Source organism: Euphorbia lathyris, chromosome 9 (genome assembly GCF_963576675.1).
Source record: "Euphorbia lathyris chromosome 9, ddEupLath1.1, whole genome shotgun sequence".
Classification (NCBI taxonomy): domain Eukaryota; kingdom Viridiplantae; phylum Streptophyta; class Magnoliopsida; order Malpighiales; family Euphorbiaceae; genus Euphorbia; species Euphorbia lathyris.
This window is the reverse complement of record NC_088918.1, coordinates 954786-980662: the sequence shown is the minus strand read 5'-3', so window position 1 is coordinate 980662 and position 25877 is coordinate 954786. Positions and strand designations below refer to the sequence as shown.

Sequence of the window (25877 nt, the reverse complement as noted above, 5' to 3'; positions counted from 1 at the left end):
GACCTAGAGGATGAAGAAGAGCTCCTAAACATTCAAAAAAACAATATATAGAATGAAAAGATGGACTTACATGAAAAATAAAAGCTTAAGGGATTCTGAAACTCCGAAGAAGCTCTACAAAGAAGGCGCAAAGGAAAACGGAGAGGAAGGACGAATGAGGAAGAAAGAGAAAAGGAAAAATGAAGAAGGCGTCTTCTCTCTCCTCAGGCGGTGCGCCTGCCACACGTGTCACCCCACGATTGGCATCGAACAGAGTGAACATTAATGCAGGTAGTCATGACGGCGCGCAAGGAAGCTCAAAAGCCCTAAAGGACTTTAAGGGAACTTTGGAGGGGCTTCTGATAACATTGTGATATTATCCCAAGGATCAAAAGAGATATTCGCCTTTAAGCGCCACGTGTTGATCACCCGATTCGGGAATACCGCGGCGTATTGTAACAAAGAGATCCGACGGGCGGATCACCAGGGACTCACCAAAAGAGATTCGCGGGCGAACCTGTGAGGCGAATCTCCATAAGCACTCAATCCGCCATTAGAACGGCAGAGCCGATCCGGCAATAAAGACCATTAATGAGCTATCAATTAGCTAACCACCAACTTAAAGGTAACCAGTAACCGCCATTAATGGGACATTAATGGAGACTTTCTAGTTACTGAAAGTTACAACTTCATTACTATATATAGCCTATGTCTCAGGCTATCAAGGTACACATTCACTTACCCTTTGTCAATTCAGTTTGCTCTCTTGTTCTTCCTTACTGACTTTGGCATCGGAGCTTCCCCCCGTCGAAACCAACGACGCCCCCACAGAGATGGAAGTTCATCAGAAATTCTCTACGAGTCATCAGCCTCTGAAACTTTCTGAACTTTAGAAATGTCCGCTAAAAAGTGACATGATTAATGGCCAAAAAATCTGATTGAATCTAAACTTTAGAAATATCTTATTGGCAGCTGAATTTGTTTAAGAGTGATACGATTGATAGCTAAATAATCCGATTGAGCCTTGAACTTCACAAATATCTTGTTAAGACCTGAACTTGTTTTGAACTTTACAAATATCTTGTTAAGACCTGAAAACTTGTTTTGAGCTTTACTCTTTTGGACAAGTCCAGGAAGCTGGTGATGCATTAGGCGTGCCTAGGCCAACAAATAAAACACATTTGAACATGGAAACAATGGAAACAATTAAACATGGTAGTACTTGTTCATGTTGAAAATTAACTCAAGTTGAAAAATCACCAACGAGCATTTTAAATTCCTTGACTATTATATTATCATGCTAATACTTGTTCATGTTGGCCACTGAAAACAACAGTATTTGAATGTAATCAAATCTCCAACATCCTGACATTTTTGGGTTACTTTCAATGGCTTTTTAGAAAGGCTTGTAAGGTTAGCACTATATTTTGTATTTTCTTCATTCATTAAATATAAGGTATTTTTGAAGAATTCAAAAAACAAATAACGAAGAATAAATGTAATCAATCCTTAAATTAAGCAGATGAAGACTTTGATCCAAGTAATTCCACAAATACACATAAAGTTAAATTATCTATAAATATATCAAGTTGCATAACTAATTCTACAGTGAATGTTTGTTATGTTCTGAAATATTTTAGCAACCCCACTAGTAATACCTGATTTGTTTCTTGTTGGGGTTTTGGTGTCCTATAGACAATTGTTCTAGGATACAAACTTAATATAAATGAATTGTTCTTTATATCATTTGTTTTAATGAGATATATGTTTTATAACTATATAAAGACAATCCCTTTTAAGCACTAAATAAAGTCTAATAAAAGGAAATCCGTAAGTTTGTTTAAAGTGATTATAAAGTGTTCATACAAGCATGAAGTGAGACAAAACTTTATAATAAACTAATAAACTTAAAACCACCCCAAGTCAAGTGATATGTTTAGGATTGATATATCACTGTTGAGACTTGTATGTAACAATGTCTTCTGTCCGACAGAAAGCTGATCTCACAAGCTTCATATATACAGATATCTGGACAGTTACATAGATCAGATGAAACGTTATTCATTAGGATTGGGGATCCGATTTGAGATAACAGGATGGGTAGATTCATCCTTGTCACCTGTTCATCTCATTGGTATTAATAGGTATAACTAATCCTCAGACTCAAAGGAATGTTAATTGGTCATCCTGAATTACTGAATGTGAGGCTTTGATCCTGCTGTCCCACGATCCTTAACAGAGATGACTCTGGGGTGTGAACGGCAAAGGTTGGGTGTCACACGAGGTAATGTCAGGGTAGTTATACATTGGATTGAGCATTTATCACTCCCGATTAATGGGAGATACATCCAAGGATCGCTTATGGAAGACTCGACTCTAAATCCTTGCAAGGTGATAGCTTAAGAGTAAGAAATACAGATTTCACTTAACCTATCTATTTGAGTTGACTCGGCCTGTACAAGTAAAACGAACGTCTCGCTATATGTGACTTGACATCACCCATAATCATAAGATTTAGTTCAAGGATGTAGTTGATAAAGGATCGAATTATACTGTAACTAATACGGAAAGGTTAACGACAGAATCAACATGTCTTCTTAACGGACTCTGGGGGAATGATTACAGACTTGCCAATAACATACTCAGTACATCATTCCGTTATGCAAAGATTAAATATAATTCTTGAAGAAATTAATTTAATAGTTGCATACGGCCAGAAGTAGTAAGAACCTAATGGATCACACATAAGACTTGGAACCAAAAGAGAGATGGATGTTATTAATTGATGGAAGCCCAATTGAGCCCAGTAAGGCCCATTTAATTAGAGGGGGGCCGAAATTTATATATAATGAATAAGGAATTATTTTAATTCTATTAATCCTAATTTGATTAGGAATATGAATTAAATTAATTAAGAGATAATTAAGTTAGGAGTTTTAATTAGATTAATATACTCCTATTATTATCCAATTAGGTTATTTATTATTATCCTAGATATATTAGATATATATAGTGAGATAATAATTGGGAATTCTATTCCGAATTGAATTCCTATTAAGTAACCTATTCTTATCTAACTAGGGTTTAGATACAAGTGATTATATATACCCCCTTACTACATGAATTTCGACTAAGCCAACATAACTCCCCTTTGTGATTTTCGAAATTTGCAAGTTAGAGAGAGAAAGAGAATTCGACTCCCCTAGTTCGTGGACAAGAATTCACACGGCTTCCATCGATCGATTAATTTCATCTATCTCCTTTTTCTTTGATCTTGTGTTGGTTAATTAGAGGCAATCTATTTTGGTTGCATCTCATACGGTTGATTCTAACTTAACCTCACCGTGTTTTACTTCGTGCTTGGGAACTCGGATAAGAGTTGTGGGCGCTTCATTAACAACGGTAGATTGTTCTTCAAAAGGTATTTATTCTTATCCCTCTTTATATGAAATAACGATTAACGGATCCTATGGTTAAAAGGAAGTAGGCTAAAAATTTTATATTTCCGCTGCTATACCTTAGCCTAATTTCCTTCATTTCTCCCTTCCAAATTCAAGCAATGATTTGCAGTATATTCCTCTGTTTCATTGAGCTCCGGGGCACGGGGTCCATGAATCCAAAACCTTGACCAATTTAAATGATGTAGTCTTGCACTGATACATAAAAAAAATATTATGTGTTCATAAAAGTGATGAGATACATTCATTAGCTTATCAAGGCAGTGGATCAACATAAAAGAAGTTCATATGTACCCAGACAGAATTAATTTCAGGTAAATATGTATGGATTTGATAATCCTGTTTTGTTTGAAGGAGACACCAATGAACCTTCATCAACTGATCTAGAAAAGCCTCAAGTTAGCACCGAATATTCCACCGAAAGAGCTCCAAATATTCCCCACAATAAAAAAAAGCCATACCATCAACTCAAAGGCTACCAAGATCAGACTAACCAAACCTGTGTTGTAATCTCTCAGATTGCACAACTGGCATAATCCTGCAATCAGATCAGTTCCTGCACGGAAAGTTTAGGAACATAACCTCCAAAGCATTGGAAGGAAAAAGAAAGCATCTGATATTGTATTTCAAACAGAACAGAAAGCATCTATTCCCTCATCACCTTCTGGACATCCACCAAGCCCACAAACAACAAGGCCCACTTCTCCTCCACTTAATTCCTTACGCCAAACCAGCCTCTCTGCAATTATAAGCCCATCTCGCTACTCTCCTCCCTCCTCTCCAATTCCACACAGTCCAACATTACAAAGCCATTCCCCAAGTCCAACCCCGCCACCTCCCCCTCCTCCACCAACATAGCCCGTCACTAGGGCCCAACGAGGAATTTTCAAACCGAAAACTCAATTTTCTCTACATACCCAATATTCTAAATCAAACTTGCCATGTAATCTTGTGTCAGCCCTCAATGATCCAAATTGGAAAATGGCTATGGAAGACGAATACAATGCTTTAATTAAAAATAAGACTTGGGAGCTAGTACCTCGTCCTAGTCATGTGAATATTATTCGTTCAATGTGGATTTTTACTCATAAATTACATTCTGATGGTTCTTTTGAGAGGTATAAAGCCCGTCTTGTAGGTGATGGGAAGACCCAACGGGTAGGCATTGATTGTGGTGACACTTTCAGTCCAGTGGTAAAACCGGCTACAATCCGAACTGTTCTAAGCTTGGCTCTTTCCAACTCATGGCCCATTCATCAATTGGACGTGAAAAATGCTTTTTTGCATAGTGAACTTAATGAAACAGTTTATATGTATCAGCCCATGGGCTTCAGAGATAGAACACGGCCCAATCATGTGTGTTTACTCAAAAAGTCACTTTATGGCTTGAAACAGGCACCACGAGCCTGGTACAAATGGTTTGAAGATTTTGTATCCACCATTGGTTTTACTCATAGCACTTGTGATCACTCACTGTTCATTTACAAGAACGGCAACAATATTGCTTATCTTCTCCTTTATGTTGACGATACTGTACTCACTGCTTCTTCTGACTCTTTGCGAAAGCACATTATTTCCCTTCTTAGTTCAGAATTTGCAATGAAGGATTTGGGATCTTTGAGTTATTTCTTGGGCATCTCTGTTCAACAACATCCACATGGCCTAGTTTTATCTCAAAAGACATATGCCATGGAGATAGTTGAACGGGCCAGAATGTCATCTTGCAAGCCAGCAGCTACACCAGTTGACACAAAGCTCAAAATAAGTGCTAACAATAGTCCATCAATCTCTGATGACCCACTATAGGAGCCTTGCAGGAGCTCTTCAGTACCTCACCTTTACGAGACCAGACATCTCTTATGCGGTTCAACAAGTTGGCTTGTTTATGCATGATCCGAAAGAAGAACACATGCAAGCTTTAAAACAAATTGTGAGGTATATCCAAGGCACTCTGGGTTATGGGTTACACTTGTACAAAACATTTACAAAGAGTCTTCTTGCCTACACGGATGCCGATTGGGGTGGATGTCCCGGTAGAAGACGCTCTACTTCGGGCTATTGTGTATATCTCGGGGAGAACTTGATTTCTTGGTCGGCAAAGCGACAACCTACGTTATCTCGCTCTAGTGCCGAGGTGGAGTATCGTGGTGTTGCTAATGTTGTAGCCGAATCTTGCTGGCTCCGCAATTTATTACTTGAACTTCATTGTCCAATTCAGAAAGCAACCTTGGTTTATTGTGATAATGTAAGCACCATTTATCTCTCCGGAAATCCAGTCCAACATCAACGAACCAAGCACATCGAGATGGATATCCATTTTGTTCGTGAAAAATTTGCATGTGGGATGGTTCGAGTATTACATATCCCCTCTAGGTATCAAATAGCAGACATCTTCATGAAGAGCTTGCCCTTGGTTCTTTTTGAAGACTTCCGCAACAGTCTCAATGTTCGTCCTTCTCCCGTTGTGACTGAGGAGGTGTGTTAGACTATATTATATTAATTAGTCAATATACTATATTAATATAATATGTTTGTTGTAAATTTGAATATATTTGAATTAGTCACCAAATGGTTATTTGTATAGGATTGGATAGGATTTTATGCCTAAAATCACTCCACTCATTTGTATTTATTGATTATTGATTTAATGAGAAAGGCAAGCAATTACCTTCTTCCAGTGAGTCTTGATAGGGGTATTTTACCCCTATCTTTTAGCGTGATTTACGGGTTGATTTTGGATAAAATAAATAAGTTTAATTACAAAAATAAAGCGTTTTGATAAAATAAAGAAATAAAAATAAATTTCGTACTTTCAGTTAATTTTCCGTGTTTTTGATTAGTTTAGGAAATAAAAACGTCAAGCTAACTCGGCTCGCAAGATTTGTATTTCAGGTACGAGCAAGGAGCAAAAATCTACTCAAATACGCGGGGCGTATCATCCTTTACGCGGGGCATGAAACATGGTGTCAGCAATAATTGCCTTATCCGCAGACGCCATGTGGAATTGACTCAGCATACGCGGGGCGTACGCCACCCTACGCGGGGCATATGACACATGTCGGAAATAATTGGCCTAATCCTGAAAGTCAGACTGCACTGTCTCCTTGAGTCAACTCTTCGTACGCGAGGCGTATCACCATACACGCGAGGCGTACCAGACAATTCCTCAATGATAAAAACTCAGAGACTCATTTACGCGGGGCGTGCTTCAGCTACGCACGGCGTAAAAGCTCCAATTCAAGCAATAAAACTTCAGAGACTCAAACACGCGGGGCGTACTTCAGCTACGCAGGGCGTGCTTGAGACAACAAGACATGGAATTGGTCCACATGCAGGACATTTCTGACGGAATGGGCACTTACGCGGGGCTTAGACCACCTTACGCAGGGCGTATCATGGGATTTCTGCACCAAATAATGTTGCTCCATACTTGTGCTTTGTGAAGTTACAACATTGCCCTTTCTTGATGTTTATAAATAGGAAGCTCTTGAACTCCATTTGATACCAATTACACACTAGAAAGCAAAACTATACTCTTTTGATTATTGTAATTTAGATTCAGATTTTGTAGTTAAACTCTCCCCCTCGAGAGCTTGTTCAGTTGTTCCGGCGTTCCATCAAAGTTCCGTTCCACCACTCGTCACCAAGCTCGAGAGTTCCACCTCCACGACCTAGGATACGGCTTTGCGTCCGGTTAGCTAGTTCCAAGGGCGGATTCTCCCTTTTTACCCGCTAATTAGCTTGTACTCTTCCTATGTACTAGGCTTGGTTGTATTTCATCTATTCACTTTCCATATTTATAATTTATGATTCATAATCTCTATTTCCCTTTACGTGTTAATGTGTATTACTTGTTTTGATATTCGTAATTGATTATTGTGTAGGAGAACGCGATTTCCGTCGCCATTCGGGCTATCCTTAGGGAGTTATATAGGTGTTGCCTTACCGAAAGTGACAAACCGGAAACCGTAGGAATTGACAAGCCACGGAACTTACGTGCCCTAGTTTCTAATTCCCCCGCATTAGACACGTCTTGACTAGGAATCACGTAGTCTAAGTGCTTCACGGGTCGGTCCTACTACACTTAGTCGTCTTTACAAGAGTAAATTATTATCCGTATACATTTAGAGTCGTTATTTATCGTGGTTATAACTTATCGTTATTCATCATACTTCATAGGGTTTTAGCTACATAAATATGTGTCGCCAATAGTTAGGGATAGTGTGTAGTTGCGTCTTACTTCACCCCAAAGTAATCACCGCTTAAATAACATACGAAACCGAGTCGTCTAATACTTGTAATTATAAATCTCGTGGATTCGATACCCGGTCTTAACCGGATTATTACTTGATACGACGGGGTACACTTGCCCCTAAGTAGTCGTAGTGTCTAGTAGAGTTAGAACATTTAAAAGATCACATCCATATTCATAGCACATTCACCGCAATACACATTTAGTCATTAGAAAACTCTACCTAGATCCTATGCCCCATCAAGTCTGAACAGAACAAACTATGAATCACTTGATCTTTGGTGATGAAAAACATGAACAAACTTGTCAGTAATATGACGATGAATCCTTGTTGGAAGAGTGGAAATTCAATGTCATCTTTTTCATAAATGGGGCGGCCCGGTGCACTACGCGTCCCCGCTTAAGCGAGAGTCCGGAGAGGAGTCCCACCACAAGGTGTACTTGGAGCAAGCCTTCCCTGCCAATTTTTTTGACAAGAGGCCGCTCCTAAAACTTGAACCTGTCAGTCACAAGACAACAACGTTCAATGTCATCTTTTTCACACCAAAAAAGAAAAAAAGAAACATTAAAATTTTACATTTCTATAAAATCCTTCATACTTTAATTGCAAAGACATTATTACTAATATCTACTCTAAATATATTTGTGATCCACAAACACTAACCTCTTTTGCTCATTTATTGCTATTACTACTAACATGCATGTCATTCTTTTCACATAATAGGGTTTTCTGCCCCAGTAAATGACATTAATGACAGTGTGAAAAATTGCTTATAAACTAAATAAAACACGAATAACAACAAAGTCGTAATCAATGATCCTTACAAACAAATAGCTGCTTGAAGTAAAACCTCTTAATAGAGAACGGGATCAGTATGTTAAAATTGAGCTTTGCTTTCACAACAACATGAATATTGTACAAAAAAATTACATACGAGTTTTGAGATAGCAATGAGAGGAATTTGTAATGGTGTTCAGTACAGTGTTTATGACTGATAGCATTTTTATCTAGCGGGTTAAGCTTAGTAAAATGGTATTTCACTGATAACATTTTTAACTAGTTGGTTAAGCTCTACAGTACTGAACAAAGAAGAACATGTGATTCTACAATTATGACATAAAGATTCCTGAGAAATCTATGAAGTTAATTAACTAATTGTACATGTAAAAATTCATTACGTCCAGAAACATTCTATTGTCAAACTAAAAACTGAAAATTGAGAAGTATAAATTCAACACCTAAGTAGGAAATATATAATTCATCAATGTTTAAGATCCAAGTAATTCTACAATTATGAATCAGTTAACTTGGATATGGAAAACATGAACAAACTAGTCAATAACTAACCGTCAATTACTATATAAAATTTGTTAAATCTCATTAATCAACAGTGAGTCATCCACATTTTTCTTTAACAGGCAAACTCTGCTCTAAATTAGTAGCCACATCACCAAAAAAAATGTTGGTCTGAAAAGACAAAACCTCCTTTAATTCGCCACAAAGTACATAGGATAAATATAAGTAGCTACCTCTGCTAAGACAAGAAAAAAAGATCTTAAAAAGAAGAGTTTTGGGAAGATTAAAATAGACAATGATCCTACTTGGTATGATCCTATTAATAATCTTCCTTTTCCCAGCTCAAAACCATGTGAACTCTATGCTTAAACTGGCAGAACTTTTAAGCCTCTCTAGGTTTAAACTTTCATTCCTACAATTAGTGCTTATTCTTTTTGGACTTATTATGCCAATTTCCTATTCAAGGTATACCCTTTTCTACTCTATGATATCATATGATTGTATTCTTGTGTATTATTCAGAACGATCCATGCGGTCACTACTATAATTCAATCAAATCAACTTGAGAGTTTAGAATTGTGTTTTTATGTTTCACACAATCCCCAAAATCTTTAAGACAACCCTGCGATGCGATATTCTTCTTTTGTAGTTTCCTATTATGGTAAGGAAACATTAGTTTCTAAAGAAAGAATATAGCTAATTAGGATTTTGAACCGACTATATAAAAGGGCTACTAATTAGGATTTTAAGGCCTTTCATATTTATATTTAAGAATAGTTTGTGACATTAGAACTTAAAATCAAATTACAGGTAAAAATGGTTCCTAAAATTTAAAACACGTTTAGTTGGATAAAAAGGTTGAAGCAATAACGAGAATATTTTTTTTTCCACATCAAATGCCAAAAATGTATATTTATAACAGACATTTAAAAATGTACAAACATCAACATTTCAATAACAATATCATTGAATCTCTTACTCGGTCAGATGGATTCGGCGACAAGCTAATGGAGTGGCCCATGCTTTGGCTAAGGCGGCACGATTAAATTCGTGTACATTATTCTTTAATTCTTTACCGAGTTGTGTTTTACCAAATATGTTACATTATTGCCCAATTCACGTTCATTAATTCATTCATTGATTTTTTGATTGAAAAAAGACAATATCATTGAAATAACTCAAAAATAAATTATAATAAAGTAAAAAAATAAATTCATAATTAAAATGTTTTTTTTTTCTCTCTATGAATTGTTTTCTCCTGTTTCGTGGTTTTTGTTCCAGCTCTAGTTTGGTTTTTTATAAAATTCTATAAGTTTGTATTTATTTAAATGAAATAATATCAATATATGTTTTGTTTATATATAAGAATTCGATTGGGTGAACCTAATTTTTAGAAAGATATTAAAAATAAGAATACCTAAATTATAGGAATTTTAAATCATAAAAAGGAAAGCTTAAAAAACTTATTTAATATAAATATTTCATATAGTTAAATGCTATTAAATAGAGAAATTTCCCATAAAAGTATAATGAATTCCATAATACAATTTATTTCACCATATAAGAATTCAATTGGGTGAACCTAATTTTTAGAAAGACATTAAAAATAAGAATCCTTAAATTATAGGAATTTTAAATCATAAAAAGGAAAGCTTAAAAAACTTATTTAATATAAATATTTCATATAGTTAAATGCTATTAAATATGGAAATTTATGATTCCATAATACAATTTATTTCACCATATAAGAATTCAATTGGGTGAACCTAACTTTTAGAAAGATATTAAAAATAAGAATCCCTAGATTATAGGAATTTTAAATCATAAAAAGGAAAGCTTAAAAAATTTATTTAATATAAATATTTTATATAGTTAAATGCTATTAAATAGGGAAATTTCTCATAAAAGTATAATAAATTCCATAATACAATTTATTTCACCATAATGTTTTTCTATTTTTTTTTGTTGATGTGTATATTTTCACGAATCTTTGAAGTTAGTGCAGAGTGTATTTTTTTTGGTAGAAACAGGAAAAAAAAGACAAAACAAAGACCAAACGAAAATAAAGTTAGTGCAGAGTGTATTATATTATTTTTATTTTTATTTTTTTAATGGATATATAATGTTTTTTTTTTGTTGATGTGTATATTTGGATTAATTTTATTTTTTATATGAATATTCTTAATTTTTTTTTAACAAAAAAGATGAACTTTATTTATGAAACCGGCATAATACCGTCCTTAACCAATGTGGCACGGATGAAGAACAAAGATCGCTAGCATTGGAACGCGCTTGCCTAGCCGTAGCATAAGCAGCACCATTCGCTATACGATGACTAAAAGAAATTTTAAAACCCGGATAACAACAGAGAATAGCAACACCGTCTTGTATTAAAACCGCAAATTCGGATAGATCAAACCTGGATGAATTGATGTAATCGACCACGATTTTGGCATCCGATTCAATCTGAACCTGTGTGTATCCCATTCCCGCCATCCATAGTATACTTGTTCTGATTGCGAGGGCCTCAATGATTTTTGGTTCTTTTACACCTGCTATAATGCTGCTACTGCAACATATAAAATTGCCTTGATCATCTCGCACCACCGCACCCATTCCGCTTATTCCTTCGTCTTTGAATATCGCTCCGTCCATGTTACATTTGATGAAACCTTGTTGTGGTCGCTGTTAGGGAGTGCCGTTGCTGCTCCTATTTCTAACGTCGCTGACGAGGGCGTTCGGATAGCTCGTCCGGAAAGCTCTCCAGTCATTGATGCTTTCCCGCATAAATTTGCAGCACTGTTGTATTGTCTATACGTTGCCCGTCCATATATGTTGGTTCCGCCTCTTCCATATAACTTGTAAGCTGGTAATAACATGCACCACATTGTCGACGGTCAAGTTCGCTAGCTGTGCGAGTAGCCAATCCGCTGCATCCGCATTATGCAGTTGCAGGGTATTGCTTCCCATCTCTCTCCACGTTTCGTTCGTTGTATTACATTGAAAGAATAGGTGCTCCTCCGTTTCTGGTTCAGACCTGCAAAATGGACAATCGTCAGTAATATTGACCCTCCTTCTTCCGAGTCGGTTACGCGTTGGCAAGCATCAGCGAAATTTTTCATCTTAGGAGATATTGGTAATTTCCACAATTTCCTCCATCCCTCCGACTCCACTTCCCCACTTCTACCTTCCATGGCGACTTTGTATCCCAACTTACGATGTAATATTCTTAATTATTTTTCTTATTAAAATGACAATAATACATATGTTTAAAAAATTATATTTAAACATTAAATTTTAATTATATAAATTAAATTATTTTGTATTCAGTTTATTTAAAAAGATAATATAATATAAATAAACCAGAATGATAAATATTAGGCCTAATACACAAATAACCCTCCGAACTTGTCAAAATGTTGCAACTGCCCCCTCCAACTTTCAATTGTAACAACTTACCCCTCAAACTTGTCCAATTGTAACAACTTACCCCTTAAACTTGTCCAATTGTAAAACACAATCCCAAATTGCTGACATGGACTGCAATTGAAGAAACACATGAAATACAAAATCTGCAACGCTCGTAGAGTATGATAATCAGATCTTTGGCGTGATACGAATCCGGAAAAACTTTTTTACTGTTGTTTCAAATACGGGGTAAAAAAATTCTCAATTTTGGATTATGTTTTATAATTGGACAAGTTTAAGGGGTAAATTGTTACAATTGAAGGTTGAGGAGGGAAGTTGCAAGATTTGGACAAGTTCAGGGGGTTATTTATGTATTAGGCCTAAATATTAAAAGGAGTACATTGATTCTTTACTAAAAAAAAAAAAGAGTACATGGATTTACAAAAGGCTTAATACTCCTCAACTTGTGTGTAAAAAAAAAAATTATTGGTATTCTGAACTTCCAAAGTGTCCCGATAACCCTTTTAATTTTCATAAGATGTTCATTTAGCCCCATAAACTTGCATAAAATATAATCAATTGATCACTCGGTTACAGAAAAATAAATAAATTAAATGCGGAAAATGTATTCCACGCATCTTAGAATGTTATTACATAACTAAAAAATAGATTAAAAATAAAGTTATTACTTGCTTAATTATAAAACTTGTCTTCTTTAATATTAGAACTGCATACCCTGATTTTGATCGTTTTACTTTTTTTAAGACACATGCAATAATTCTTCCGCATTTAATTTAACGCATTTTTTTTTGTAACCGAGTGATCAAATGATTACATTTTACACAAGTTCAACTGAATATTTTATGCAAGTTGGGGACGCTATCGAGACATTTTGAAAATTCAGGGGTCAATCAACCTTTTGGGACAAGTTAATGAAGCAACTGATGTATTAAACATTTACAAAATAACTAAAAAAAATAATAAAATAAAAAATTATTTATTTGAATCATAATTAGGATATTTTGTTTAATTAATAAAATATTATATAAAAATTAATACAACAATAAGAATAAAATATTATTTATTGAAAGTTTTCCTAAATTGTTTGTAGTGAAAAGTTCTCCCAAAAAATTACAGCTACCAAACAAACCACTATTTAAACTAGTTGACAGTTTTCCTATTTTCTTGCAAAATTCATAATCGGTCGACCATGGAAGGAAAACTCAATTCCGATCACCAGCGTCAGGGGAAGAAACCCAGAGGCCGGCAAAAGATTGAGATAAAGAAAGTTGAGAAAGACAGCAACCGATCTGTCTGCTTTTCCCATCGGAAGAGCGGGATTTTCAGAAAAGCCACCGAGATTTCCTCCTTGTGCGGCGCAGAAATCGCCGTCATCATCTTTTCTCAAAAAAATAAGGTGTTCTCTTACGGCGACGTGGATAAGCTCTTAGACCGATATTTAGGGATTGGAAACAACGGATCATCGTTGGGAAGTAATAAATCACAGACTACTAAAACAGTGCAAGAACAGGAGTATTGGAAAGCTGTGGCAATGAAGGAAGAGCTTAAAAAAGAACTGAAAATAGCGGAAAGTAATCGGAATCTGATGAAGAATAATGGAGAGGGATTTTGGTGGGAAGCAGATATTGAAGCAATGGAGAAGGAAGAACTTGAAGGTTTTAAGAAATCGCTTGAAGAATTGAAGAAGAATGTTTTGAATCGGATTCAAGAAATTTCAATTCCTAATTCTGTGAGTGATGCATCCAGGATGATAAACGAGTGTATTATGGATGGATGGAGATCCTATTTCTTCAGTTCATCCGACAATGGAGGTAGGTTCTAGAATATTTAATCTTAATAATAGGATATTATTCTAGTTATTAATTAATCTTAATTTAGTTTGGTGCTAGTATCTTATAATCAAATCATAATTGAACTTATTTCTAGTTTTAGTTTTAGTTTTCTTTTCATTTGAATGTGTTATGGTTCAATTAGTTTTAGTTTGCTGCTATCATAATTGAACTGAACTTCTCTATAATGAGTTTTTAATGTCTTCAAGTTTATAATTTGTTCTTAAATTCCACCATTAGGGTTTATATTGAAAATATTAATTGATAAATTAATGTTTAATTTGATGTATTATTGTTTCACTGTTTGATTTAAGTTAGTTTTTGCAGTTACTAATAACTCTGAATCTTCAACTTATATATTCTGAATTATATTCCTTTGGAATTTGATGTTTTGTTTGTGAATTTCCTCTGGATTCCGATTATATGAGAGTTAATTTTGCTTGTGAAGCTTTACAAATATGGTGGTAAAGGATCATTTTATGTCTATGTATTTGTGAAGCTTTACAAATATTGTGAATTTCCTCTGGCCTAATAGATCTTTTGTGTCTATGTATTTGTGCCAAAACTTTCTACTTCCTAAACTTCTAAAAATTATAAATGAGTTTGTATTCTTATACAATTGTATTTAATTATCTTCTACTTCTTAATAGAAATTGTTTGATGCTGAAAATAGGAAACACTTTTTCTGTCACATGTTAAAATACTTGTTACGTATCCAAAACAATATCAAAAAGTAGATCAACAATTAGGAACTTTTTAAAATTCATGTTCCAGTTTTAGGGTTATTGAATACAATTGGATAACCACAAGGGATTATTGAGTGCAATTAGAAAAAAAATAAGGGTTATAAAATGCAATTAAATAAGAATAGAATTTTTTTAAGAACTTTTGAAAATTCCAAAACCAGTTAAAGTTTTGGACCAAATACAAAAAAGAATAGATGTATATATTAAGCCAAATATATTTTGGATTAATCTTGACAAATATATTTTTAAAACTTTTATCTCTTAAAGAAATATATAATTTGCTGATGTTAAATTGATACTTTTTCTCTAGAACTGTTTTTTTTAAACTATACAGGGTAATTTCAAATAAAATCATATGATTTCACATTTTTCTTAAATCGGTACATGTGGTTGGTAAAAGTTTCATTTTTTTAAAATTTGACTAATAACCACTTCAAAATGAAAATTTTCAAGAATTAAATGATATTTTAAGCAACTTTAATTTTTCAACTTTTTAGGTTTGAGGTCATTTAGATGTTTGAGGGAGAAAGTTAATGTTTATAGAGAGAGGACTCTAAAAATAATGATTTTGAAAAATTAAAAATATAGTTTCATAGTAAATATAATACTAAACAACTTTAATTCTTAAAAATTGTCATTTTGAGGTCGTTATAGCTAAATTTAGAAAAATAAAAATTTTACCAACCACTTACACCGATCTGAAAAAAAAAATATGAAATCATATGACATTTATTTAAAATTAACCCAATCATATATAACACATGGAATATAATTTATAAATAAATTCTCAAGCTCCTAAACATTCAATAAAATGTTATTCTATGTGTAGAATAATGAATAATTATATGCGGTAATCATTTATAATCTAACTATGAATTGGATTAATTATTTTAATCACTAAACGAATTTTAAAATTTACCTTAATCTTATTATATAAATTAGTTTATAGTTTGCCTTAATTAGTTATAAAGTATTAACTTAATTGTACAAAAATAAAAATATAGTTTCTGCACAGTCAAATTGAGAATTCTAGGCTTTTGTTGGATTTAGTCCCTAAAATGAATAAAATTTCATTTCATTTGACTTTTACAAAAAATATAGGGATAAAATATTTTATTGTGTGTATTTAATGTGAGTGGAGAATAACGTACAAAACCAGTCGATGTTCGTGACCATAAAGAATGTAGATATCCATTTTCTTCCGGAAGTTTCTAATATTTTTTCATTTTTATTCGATATCCGAACGAGTTGTAAATGTTTCATTTTAAACTCAAAACGGCTTAGTAAATGAAAGCACGTGTTTTTCTAAAATAATTTATGAATCCCTATAAAACGTTAAAGTTATATTCGAAACATAAATGATTAAGATTCAAATGCGTGAATTCGACTTAATAGAATTTTTGCTCGAAGAGTGTGTTTCATTTTAAAAAATAAAGTCGAGTTCATGTGGAATTATCGTTTATTGGTGGATTTAATTATTGTTTATTAATTAATTTGGAGTTATTTTCAATGAATTAATAAATCTCATCTTATTACTATTTATTTTAAATTATGGAATGCTGATATTTTGGTTCGTGATTTGTGAATGTTAAATACTAAAATTAAAACGTTAACTTTAATCGAGAAGTTTTTCAAGGAATTTATAATCAAAATATAACACATTTCTAAAAAGCAATGATTTACAATAAAACAGATAAAATAATTAAAACAAACGAATAAACGAATTATAAAAATGAAATTTTTTTATTATTAATAAATAAATATTATATTATATTTATTTTAGTAGCTATTCCTATTTTAAAACATTTTGGCGAATCTAAAGGTCCACTCTAAAAAATCTCGATTTAAATTGAAGGTAGCTTTTATATTCTCGAAAAGCAGGATCGAGACCCACATTCACTTCAGGAAGATTCCATCTAGTGGGAACATCTTGCCTAAGACCTTTTTTGGAATCTAAGTTGCAAAGACGAACACATTCTAGAAATTTGACTTTTCTAGCTTGAGATCCTTTTAAATACTTGATGTCTCTAACCTTTCCAACTGAATCATCAATTTCTTTCAAACCATATTGAACTATCAAATTTAAAATGTGAGCAGAACATCTCATATAAAAAAAATCTCCCCGATTCAAAAGACCACCCTTGCTAACCAACATATTTCTCAACAATTCAACACATGTATCATTGACACTTGCATTATCCAAAGTGAGTGAAAAAATTCTATTCTCAATTTTCCAACCACATAAGAAGTTATGAATTTTTTCACATAAAGCTACACCGTTATGTGGAGGAGACAAATAACAAAAGTTAAAAATTCTCTTCTGAATATTCCAATCTTTATCGAGAAAATGTCCAGTCAAACAAATATGCCCATCAGTTGTAATTGAAGACCAACAATCAGAAGTTAAGGATATCCTACTAGAAGTTGACTCCAATAAAGATTTCACCTTATTTTTTTCTCTATCATATATCCTCATGCAATTTGCCTTACAAGTATTCCTTGAAATGATATTCAAATCAGGTTTACAATACCTAAGCAAATCCTTAATTCTATGCCACGTAACAAAATGGAAAGGCAAATTATGCTCAATCACAGCCACAGCAACCAACTCTCTAAACTCATTATAGTCAAACTGTTCTTGCATAGTTGACGTTTTCATTAATGTCTTTTCTAGCACACACTAGCAAGTGACGTTTCATGTTACCTGTTCCGATGTGACCACCCTTGTATGTTTTTCCACAAGCTTTGCATTGTACGGTTAGACTCTTATCTTTTCCTTCCTTACGTTCAAAGTATTGCCACACAACCGAAGACAATCTTCTGGTCCTCTTTTCCTTCTTTTTTTTGGTTGAAGTTTCTTCTTCATCCAACCCCATGATATCATCATCTTCAATATCAATGTTAGTGCTCTCAACCCTTAGAAAATGTTCAGTATTATCATCAGCCATCTGCATTGCAAATTAGAACATAAATAAATTAAGGATGCTTGAGGGAATGGGCCAAAATTAGAACAAGTATTTAGGAATGTGATGTTGTCCAAATAGAGAAGAGGCTTTTCTCTTGCATGCTGCTGTTAGGGTAATTTCACATTCCCATGAGATATCAAGATATTCACAATTTCCAGAAAGCTAACTGGAAAAAGCTCTTTCTAATGCATAAGAGGCATTGCAAAGTAAAATGCAATACAAAGGTAACTGAATTTTGTGGATTTAATAGTTACTACTAATGTGGTTCAATTCAAGTAAATGCAACACAAACTCAACAGAATACTGCATGTTCAATAGTTGTTACTAATGTGGGAGTGACAAAATACCACCACAGATCTGTGCTTTCCTTCAGAAAATGCAAAAGACTACAAGTGCTAAATAACGGCATAATTGATTGCAAAAAGACCAAAAACCTATTCTTCAAAGTAATCCAACATAGAGTTACTCAAATTTAGCATAATTGGAATTTAACTTAACCAAAACGTAAGGCATCAAACTTTAATGTGAAATAGTTGATACCCAAAGCATTATAATCACTCAAAAATTCATAAACCACTAAACCAAAAGTAGAATATGTCAAGGCTTGACAGATTTCTATGTGATGAGCATAATGTATGTTTAAAATATCAATTTATATGTTTCAACTTGTTTAAAATAATATATGTTTCAACTTATCTCAACAAGTACAGAGATCCTAATGTATTACACCTATATAATATCAATTTCAGATACATAGCAGACCCTTAAAGAAGCCTTCATGGATACTAATAAAATCTCAAATTCCCTTATACATAATTCACATAAAAAGGGGAAATCATAAATATAATTAGGGATAAAATACAATGCCATTAATTTAAACAAGACGCAGCATAAATATAAACCTAACGGCACTATGTCAATTCTAAGACAAATGTGATTGGATAACAGAACATTTTTCAGAAATTTTAATTCCCAGAAAAAGAAGAGAGATTCAGAGTATCTGACCAGTGGGCTCCGTTCTGGCCTCCTTGAAGCTAATCCGATATTCTTCTCTAGTAAGCCGGAACAGCGAATTCGATAATCTCCAGTGAAGCAGCGACTCTGATGCAGCGGCGGAATACCTAGACAAGAGAAAGAGAATCGGCGGAATAAGCAGGAAGCGGCGGAAGCAGCGGAGAACGTGGAATCAAGCAAATCAAGCGGCGGAAGCAGAGAACGTGGAATGAATCGGCAGAATCAAGCAGGAATCGGCCATGGTTTTTGGGAGCGCAGGGCTGCGTATTCGCGTGTTTTAAAAATGAATACTGAATTAATGGGTTAATGGGTTGACCCTCTAAAAAACCTATCTAACCTTTTTATTATATGGGTTAAATGGATCAACCCATTTATAACCCAATTCATAAAAGGGTCAACCCTTACCTATTAAATGATTGGGTAAAAGGGTCAATAAATGGGTTATGACCCATTTTGACACCTCTAGTTCTATTGACTTCTCTAAGTAACTTTAACTCCACAAATAATTCATTTCCATCAATATTAGACTGCTTATTAAATTTAAGTGCATTTTCCAATTGCATACAAGAAGACTTCAAACTCATATCATTTGATGATTCCAACTTATGAGAAGTAAATAAAAAACCAAAGATACTTTCATATTCTACATATTGTACAAACCTCCTATTAAGAGAACTGATGGCTTGATCAACAATGTAAAGAAAGTATTTCACTCTAAATGATTCCTCTGCAGAGAGGAGAGTAACTGATGAAGTAGATGGATTCTCATCAAATGTTTTTTCTTCGAATTTCACGCCTTTGAGGAAATATAGGTTCAACGTTCATTTCAATGGCAAGTTCTTTGGCACTATCTAAGGCATCATAAAAACCAGTTTCTCTATACCCCTCAAAAAACGAAATCAATCCTTTTATGTTTTCAATAGCCACATCAATAAGCATATCCTTTGATTGTAAAGCCTGGCTAACCAAATTAATTGCACATAATATTTTATACCAAATGATTATTGCAATTAAAAACTCAAAATCACCAAGCTCATTAGTTGCTAAAGATTTTGCTTCACTTTTTACTTTAGAATCATTGTCATTATCTGCTACTTGAAGTAAAGCTTCTAGTATTGCTAACATTTGAAATCTTATAGCTTTAACACTATCAACACGACTCTCCCAATGAGTAGATGACAATGACTTTAGAGTTAATCCTTTTACATTGTCTTTTAAAATTTTCCATCTCTTAGTAGAACATGCAAAGTGGATCGAAACAACCTAGAAAGGCCGAAGCTTCAAAGTTCATCAATGAAATGTCATTGCCATGTCAAGCAAAATTAATCTAAAAAAATAACTAATTAATTAATGAAGAGGTAAAACTTTAAGCAAATAATTAATTGTAATCTGTAAATATAAAGTTAACAAACATTTGGAATGTAATCCTTTTGGAAATGTATAAAAAAAAGTAAAAAAATGAAGATGTCTAAATGAGTTCCAGCACAATTAAACTAAAAGAGAAAAGAAGATAAATAATTAGAATTAATTAATTGTTAAATCACTTTTCATCACTGCTTATTCCAAAATTAATAATCTTTCCTTTGCCCCCACACAACAACATCATATAGCCGAAGTGCTATATTAATAACATCCCACAAAGAAAACAATATAATGAACGAACAGATACTTACACTTCTGGTAAAACAGAAACCTGCTGCGACGATGACAGCCGGGACAGAAGAAGTGAAGAATGGTGAGATGCGAGAATCAATGGTTAATTGAGCAGAAAATAGAAATCGATTTGGTTGATTGAGCAGAAAATAGAGATGAATTTTGGTATTTCTCTCTCAAAAATAATTACAATTCTTTCTTGTGTTTCTCTAAAAAATCGTAGCTGCAGGATTTGTAGAATCATTCCTTTCTCACGTTACCTTCCTTTAAGCGGAGAACAATTACTCAGACTTTTTTTTATAATAAATATAATTAAAATTAATTAATTGAGATATATATTGTAAAAAATAAAATTGGGCCCCTTCAAATTTGGGGCCTGTGCATCAGAACACTTTGCACACCCTTATGCTACCGGCCTGCCACCACCACAAATTTTGGCTCAGGGCATTCTAACTTTCTCACCGTAGCATCTAACCCCTTCCCTCGCTTTGTATCTCACACTCCATCTCAGATAGCAATTTGAAAATATCATCCTTTGGCAATCTCATCATTTCTTTAGAAACGTGGAACCGAACCTTCATTCCATGAACCACCGTTGTTTCCCAAATTACTCCAACACTGAACAGAGAGAGAATGCAGTTCACCACTGATTTGCGGACCGTATCTTCAAATTCACATAAGAGCAGTTTTCCACATGTCCAAAATCATTCAACATGTCAGGATCGCGGTACTGGAGACAAAAAAATTAACTAAAAAGTGAGAAAAATTATGAAACTCTAAAACCACAATAATCACGAATTGTCAAAGCATGAGGGCAATACCGGAAAGCATGACAGAGAAATTACTAATTTATTTAGAAATGGCGTATGACGAAGCACAGATAAGAATCCATTGTACTCGCTATTGCAATGAGGAATACGCAGAGTCAACATTTTGCTGTTTAAGACAAAATGAAACTTATCTCCCAAATCCAAATGTGATACAGCCTACAATCACAATCAGTAACAACCACAATTTTGGAAATAGAAATTCAAAATAATACATTTTTTCCATGGAATGTTTAGTAGTTACCATCATAAGGGAAGTCCCCATTTCTATCTCCTCTGATTCATTAAAAAACTTGTCTTTGAACTTATGGGACACCCCAACTCGACCATGTTAAGCTTTATGGTAGGTTGACACATAATAGTGCCAATTTGAAATTACTGAATTCACCCCATTTAGTGTCTGCTGCAGTTGATCTTTATGGTTCGGCAACTTCTGGGAGTTCAGCTATTGAAAACTATAGAAATGTGGTTAAAGACCTCATCCTCTAACTGCGGGATCTCAAGGAGCTAGAAATGGGAACTTCCATTATGATGGTAACTATTAAACATTCACATGGAAAAATGTATTATTTTGAATTTCTATTTCCAAAATTGTGGTTGTTACGGATTGTGATTGTAAGCTGTGTCACATTTGGCTTTGGATTTGGGAGATAAGTTTCATTTTGTTTTAAATAGCAAAATGTTGACTCTGCGTATTCCTCGTTGTAATAGCGAGTACAATGGATTCTTATATGTGCTTCGTCATGCGCCCTTTCTAAACAAATTAGTAATTACTTTGTCATGCTTTCTGCTAATGCCCTCATGCTTAGGCAATTCGTGATTATTGTAGTTTTATAGTTTCATAATTTTTCTCACATTTTAGTTAATTTTTTTTGTCTCCAATACCGCGATCCTGCATGTTGGATGATTTTGGACATGTGGAAAACTGCTCTAATGTGAATTTGAAGAGAACCGATATCATCGGATTTCGGAATATAGATACGGTCCACAAATCAGTGGTGAACTGCATTCTCTCTCTGTTCAGTGTTGGAGTAGTTTGGGAAACAATGGTGGTTCATGGAATGAAGTTTCAGTTCGATGTTTCCAAAGAAATGATCAGATTGCCAAAGGATGATATTATGAAATTACTATCTGAGATGAGTGTGAGATACAAAGCGAGGGGAGGGGTTAGATGCTACGCTGAGAAAGTTAGAATGCCCTGAGCCAAAATTTATGGTGGTGGGTAATGAATTCACTTGATGAAACCTTTAAAAATAATTCCAACCATGTGGTGCTTCATTACTTTTTTTCATTGTACTTTTAACATTTGCTGCCCTTCTGATCTGTTCAATTTTTGAAGGTTATTGATTTTCAACATGCTGCTTGTTTTCACATTTAGACTGCTATTGACAAGTGTTTAATCGACCAATTGTTTAGCTTCTATAACTTATTGAAGTTAGTATTTAAGCTACAGTTTTATCATGATGGGGATTCAAGCTGTAGTATAGTTGAGAAAATTTATCAGAGCATGTCTAAATCTGTGAAAACTGCAGTGAAAAATGTAAGAGAAAAATGCAAAATATGGCTCATGTACCCTGTCTATTTGAGGGGTTGAGTCTCACCTTAAACTTTTAAAAATATAAGAATAGCATTTTATATATTGTTCTTCATGGTTGATAATGGTCAATATGCTAATTTTTACTGGATGGAAGGAGAATCTATTCGTAAAATATTATCTAGACATCTTAAATTTCTTAATTATGACTAGATAGTCATGGAAGTGTGGGTAGAGTATGTAATTCTATTGTACGTAGAGTATGTTTGTATGTGAAGTGTGGGTTTCTTTTGTTTCTATGTGTTTTGCTTGATTTTTGCTTTAGTCAAGTATTTACTATATTTATACTTGTTGATCTCGAAATTTGGTGCTGAAATTTGTGTATTTACTACAAGATAGTGAAATCTTGTATTGTGTACATTCTGGAAACGTAACTTCTGATCCATTATCAATTCAAGATTTACTATTTGAGTTGAAATTTGTTTTAATAATCACCACTTGGCCTTAGAAATGTTTTGTTACACCCTAATTGGTGTTAGAAATTTGTATTACGATCAGGGTTTTACCCCAAATAAATATATGACTCGTCTTCTTCTCACAAAAGACTCTCGCTGACCACCACTCCTCAGGTCATTTAACTGGTCTGGACTTCACAAGGTTGTAAAAGACGATAAGCGCTAGTCGGGCGGAGAGGGCCCTTACTGATTAATCGGTGATTAATCTGCGATTAATCGGGATTAATCGGATTTGTATTTTTTATATTTATTTATTTTTATTAAATAAAGTATTATATAAATACCATTAATATATGAATTATACTATGTAAAAATAATAATATAAAATATTTAGGATAGAAAAACATATATATTTTAATATTATTTATATTAATATACTTAAAAAAATAACAAATAGAACAATAAAATAATATTTATAACAAAATATGTCAAAATAAAATAAAATTAATATTTAAAAATAAATTTAATAGTTTAAGGTTTTTTTTTAAGTTTTTTTGTTATTTAATACTTTTTTTAAATTAAAAAAGTTGACATAAAATTTAAGGACCAATTTTTTTAAAAAGGCCGCCTAGGAGCCGCCTAGGACCGCTTGGGACCGCCTAGGAGCCGCCTAGACCCGCCTAGGACTGCCTAGACGGCCAAAAATCGGTGAACCGATTTATACCGCTCGATTAGTGAAAATCGGGACGGTGTTCTAAAAATCCCCGCCTAGGCGCCGCCTAAACGGCCGCCTTGGCCGATTTTTAGAACACTAGGACTTCCGTTATAGCTTGGTTTGGTTCAGTTCGGTTACTAACCAAACCAAACTTAAGTTACAACTTGGTTGGGTTCAGAAAACATAGTTTATGGGAAAATAAATGTTTGGTTAAATGTAAAACTGTCGGAAATACAGAATTAGGGTAGGTGGATAGAAATCGATACTAAATTAACTGGTGTCTTTAATTAACAAGTTTAATATTAATAGTTATGTGGCTTGAAATGAAATGAAACACAAGAAAAATGTAGATAGTTAGAAACACAACAAAGCTGTAGAAATTTAGAACATATAACCAGCAAATGTTTCTGCTATGGAATGGAAAAAGATAAAAATAAATAAATAATAAGTTATCTAATATATAAATGTTATTTTGTTGGTCTATTGAGACAAAGACATACCTCTGATCATCATCCTGTCCCCTCATATATATATATATATATATATGGCATCTGCTTTTCTCACCGAGAATGCGTCTCCAAGCTTGTAGAAACAAAAAACATATATAAATGTACTTTCAACACCCAAACTTAATTAACAACATAAAATTATTAAAATTTAACTATATTTTTATATGCAGAAGCAAGCAAGGAATTTGTAGATTTTTTTGTGAGCCTCATGTCCTTACCATTAGAAATAGTAGTTAAACTCTTGAATGACAAAGGCATGATAGGCAGCATAGCTGATATCTACAATAGCATTAAATCACTCAACAAATCTTACCTTCAATCATCAGAAGATTTAGATCGCATCCTGAATCCAAAACCTTCTCGTTTAACCAATAACAATGATTCACTGAAGAAAAAAGCATTCCATACACCTGTCTCGAAGGACACAGTCACAGTTTACCAGTTCACCTTCAAAACCCACAACTGCTTGATTGTCCCATTTGCAATAACAAAATGAGTTATGTAATGCAATTTGTGAAAGGGAGTAGTTCAGGTGGATTTGTGAAAGAGATTGTAACGTATACTGTAACGGATAATTTGGAGGTGAAACCATTGTCTACCATTTCTTGTGGTTCTCTGCTCAATTCTCCCAATATTCAGGATCATACTTCACTTGAAGAGATGATTGTTCTTAAAAACATTCTTGAACATTCTCTTTGAGTTCCTACACCGAAATTTCATATACTCTATTTAATCCGCCTCTTTGACCGTTTAGCAATGAAAACATTTGTTAGAACATTCTTATTGTTGGACTGAATTGTTCTTAAAAACATTATTGAACATTCTCTTTAAGTTCCTACACCAAAATTTCATATACTCTATTTAATCCGCCTCTTTGACCGTTTAGCAATGAAAACATTTGTTAGAACATTCTTATTGTTGGAGTGTTAATGTAGTAAAATGGAAAAAAAATCCATTAATTTTGTTATTGACAATGCATTATTTCGGTTTCCTTCTTCATAAAAACACACTCTTAAGTTGTCATTCTTCTGCTCTTCTTCTTCTTCTGCTAGGGTTTGCACAAATTCTTCTGTAACCAAACTCCATTACCATTCTGAGTCAAGGAGACTTTGAAGCAAAGGCAACACTTTTTCTTTCTTGGATTCCTAATAAAGGTACATGCTTTTCAAGTACCCATTGTTCCTATTTGGTTTGATTTTCCCCCTTTTCTTTTC

At 33.7% G+C, this 25877-nt stretch overlaps 1 protein-coding gene across 2 annotated transcripts; it reads right to left on the bottom strand.

The window, feature by feature from the left end:
* Window positions 1-17356: 17356 nt before the first annotated feature.
* LOC136206501 (uncharacterized) lies at window positions 17357-25583 on the bottom strand. Of its 2 annotated transcripts, none has more exons than XM_065997571.1 (4): window positions 24882-25583; window positions 24655-24736; window positions 18962-19077; window positions 17357-17938 (listed from the first exon to the last, which is right to left on the bottom strand). In XM_065997571.1, exons 2-4 carry the CDS (start codon window positions 24665-24667, stop codon window positions 17618-17620), a joined length of 450 nt encoding a protein of 149 aa, XP_065853643.1. In that variant the 5' UTR covers window positions 24668-24736; window positions 24882-25583; the 3' UTR covers window positions 17357-17617. The 2 variants fall into 2 exon arrangements, with proteins under 2 accessions (XP_065853643.1, XP_065853645.1); XM_065997573.1 differs by having other exon boundaries at window positions 24977-25583.
* Between the last annotated feature and the right edge of the window lie 294 nt (window positions 25584-25877).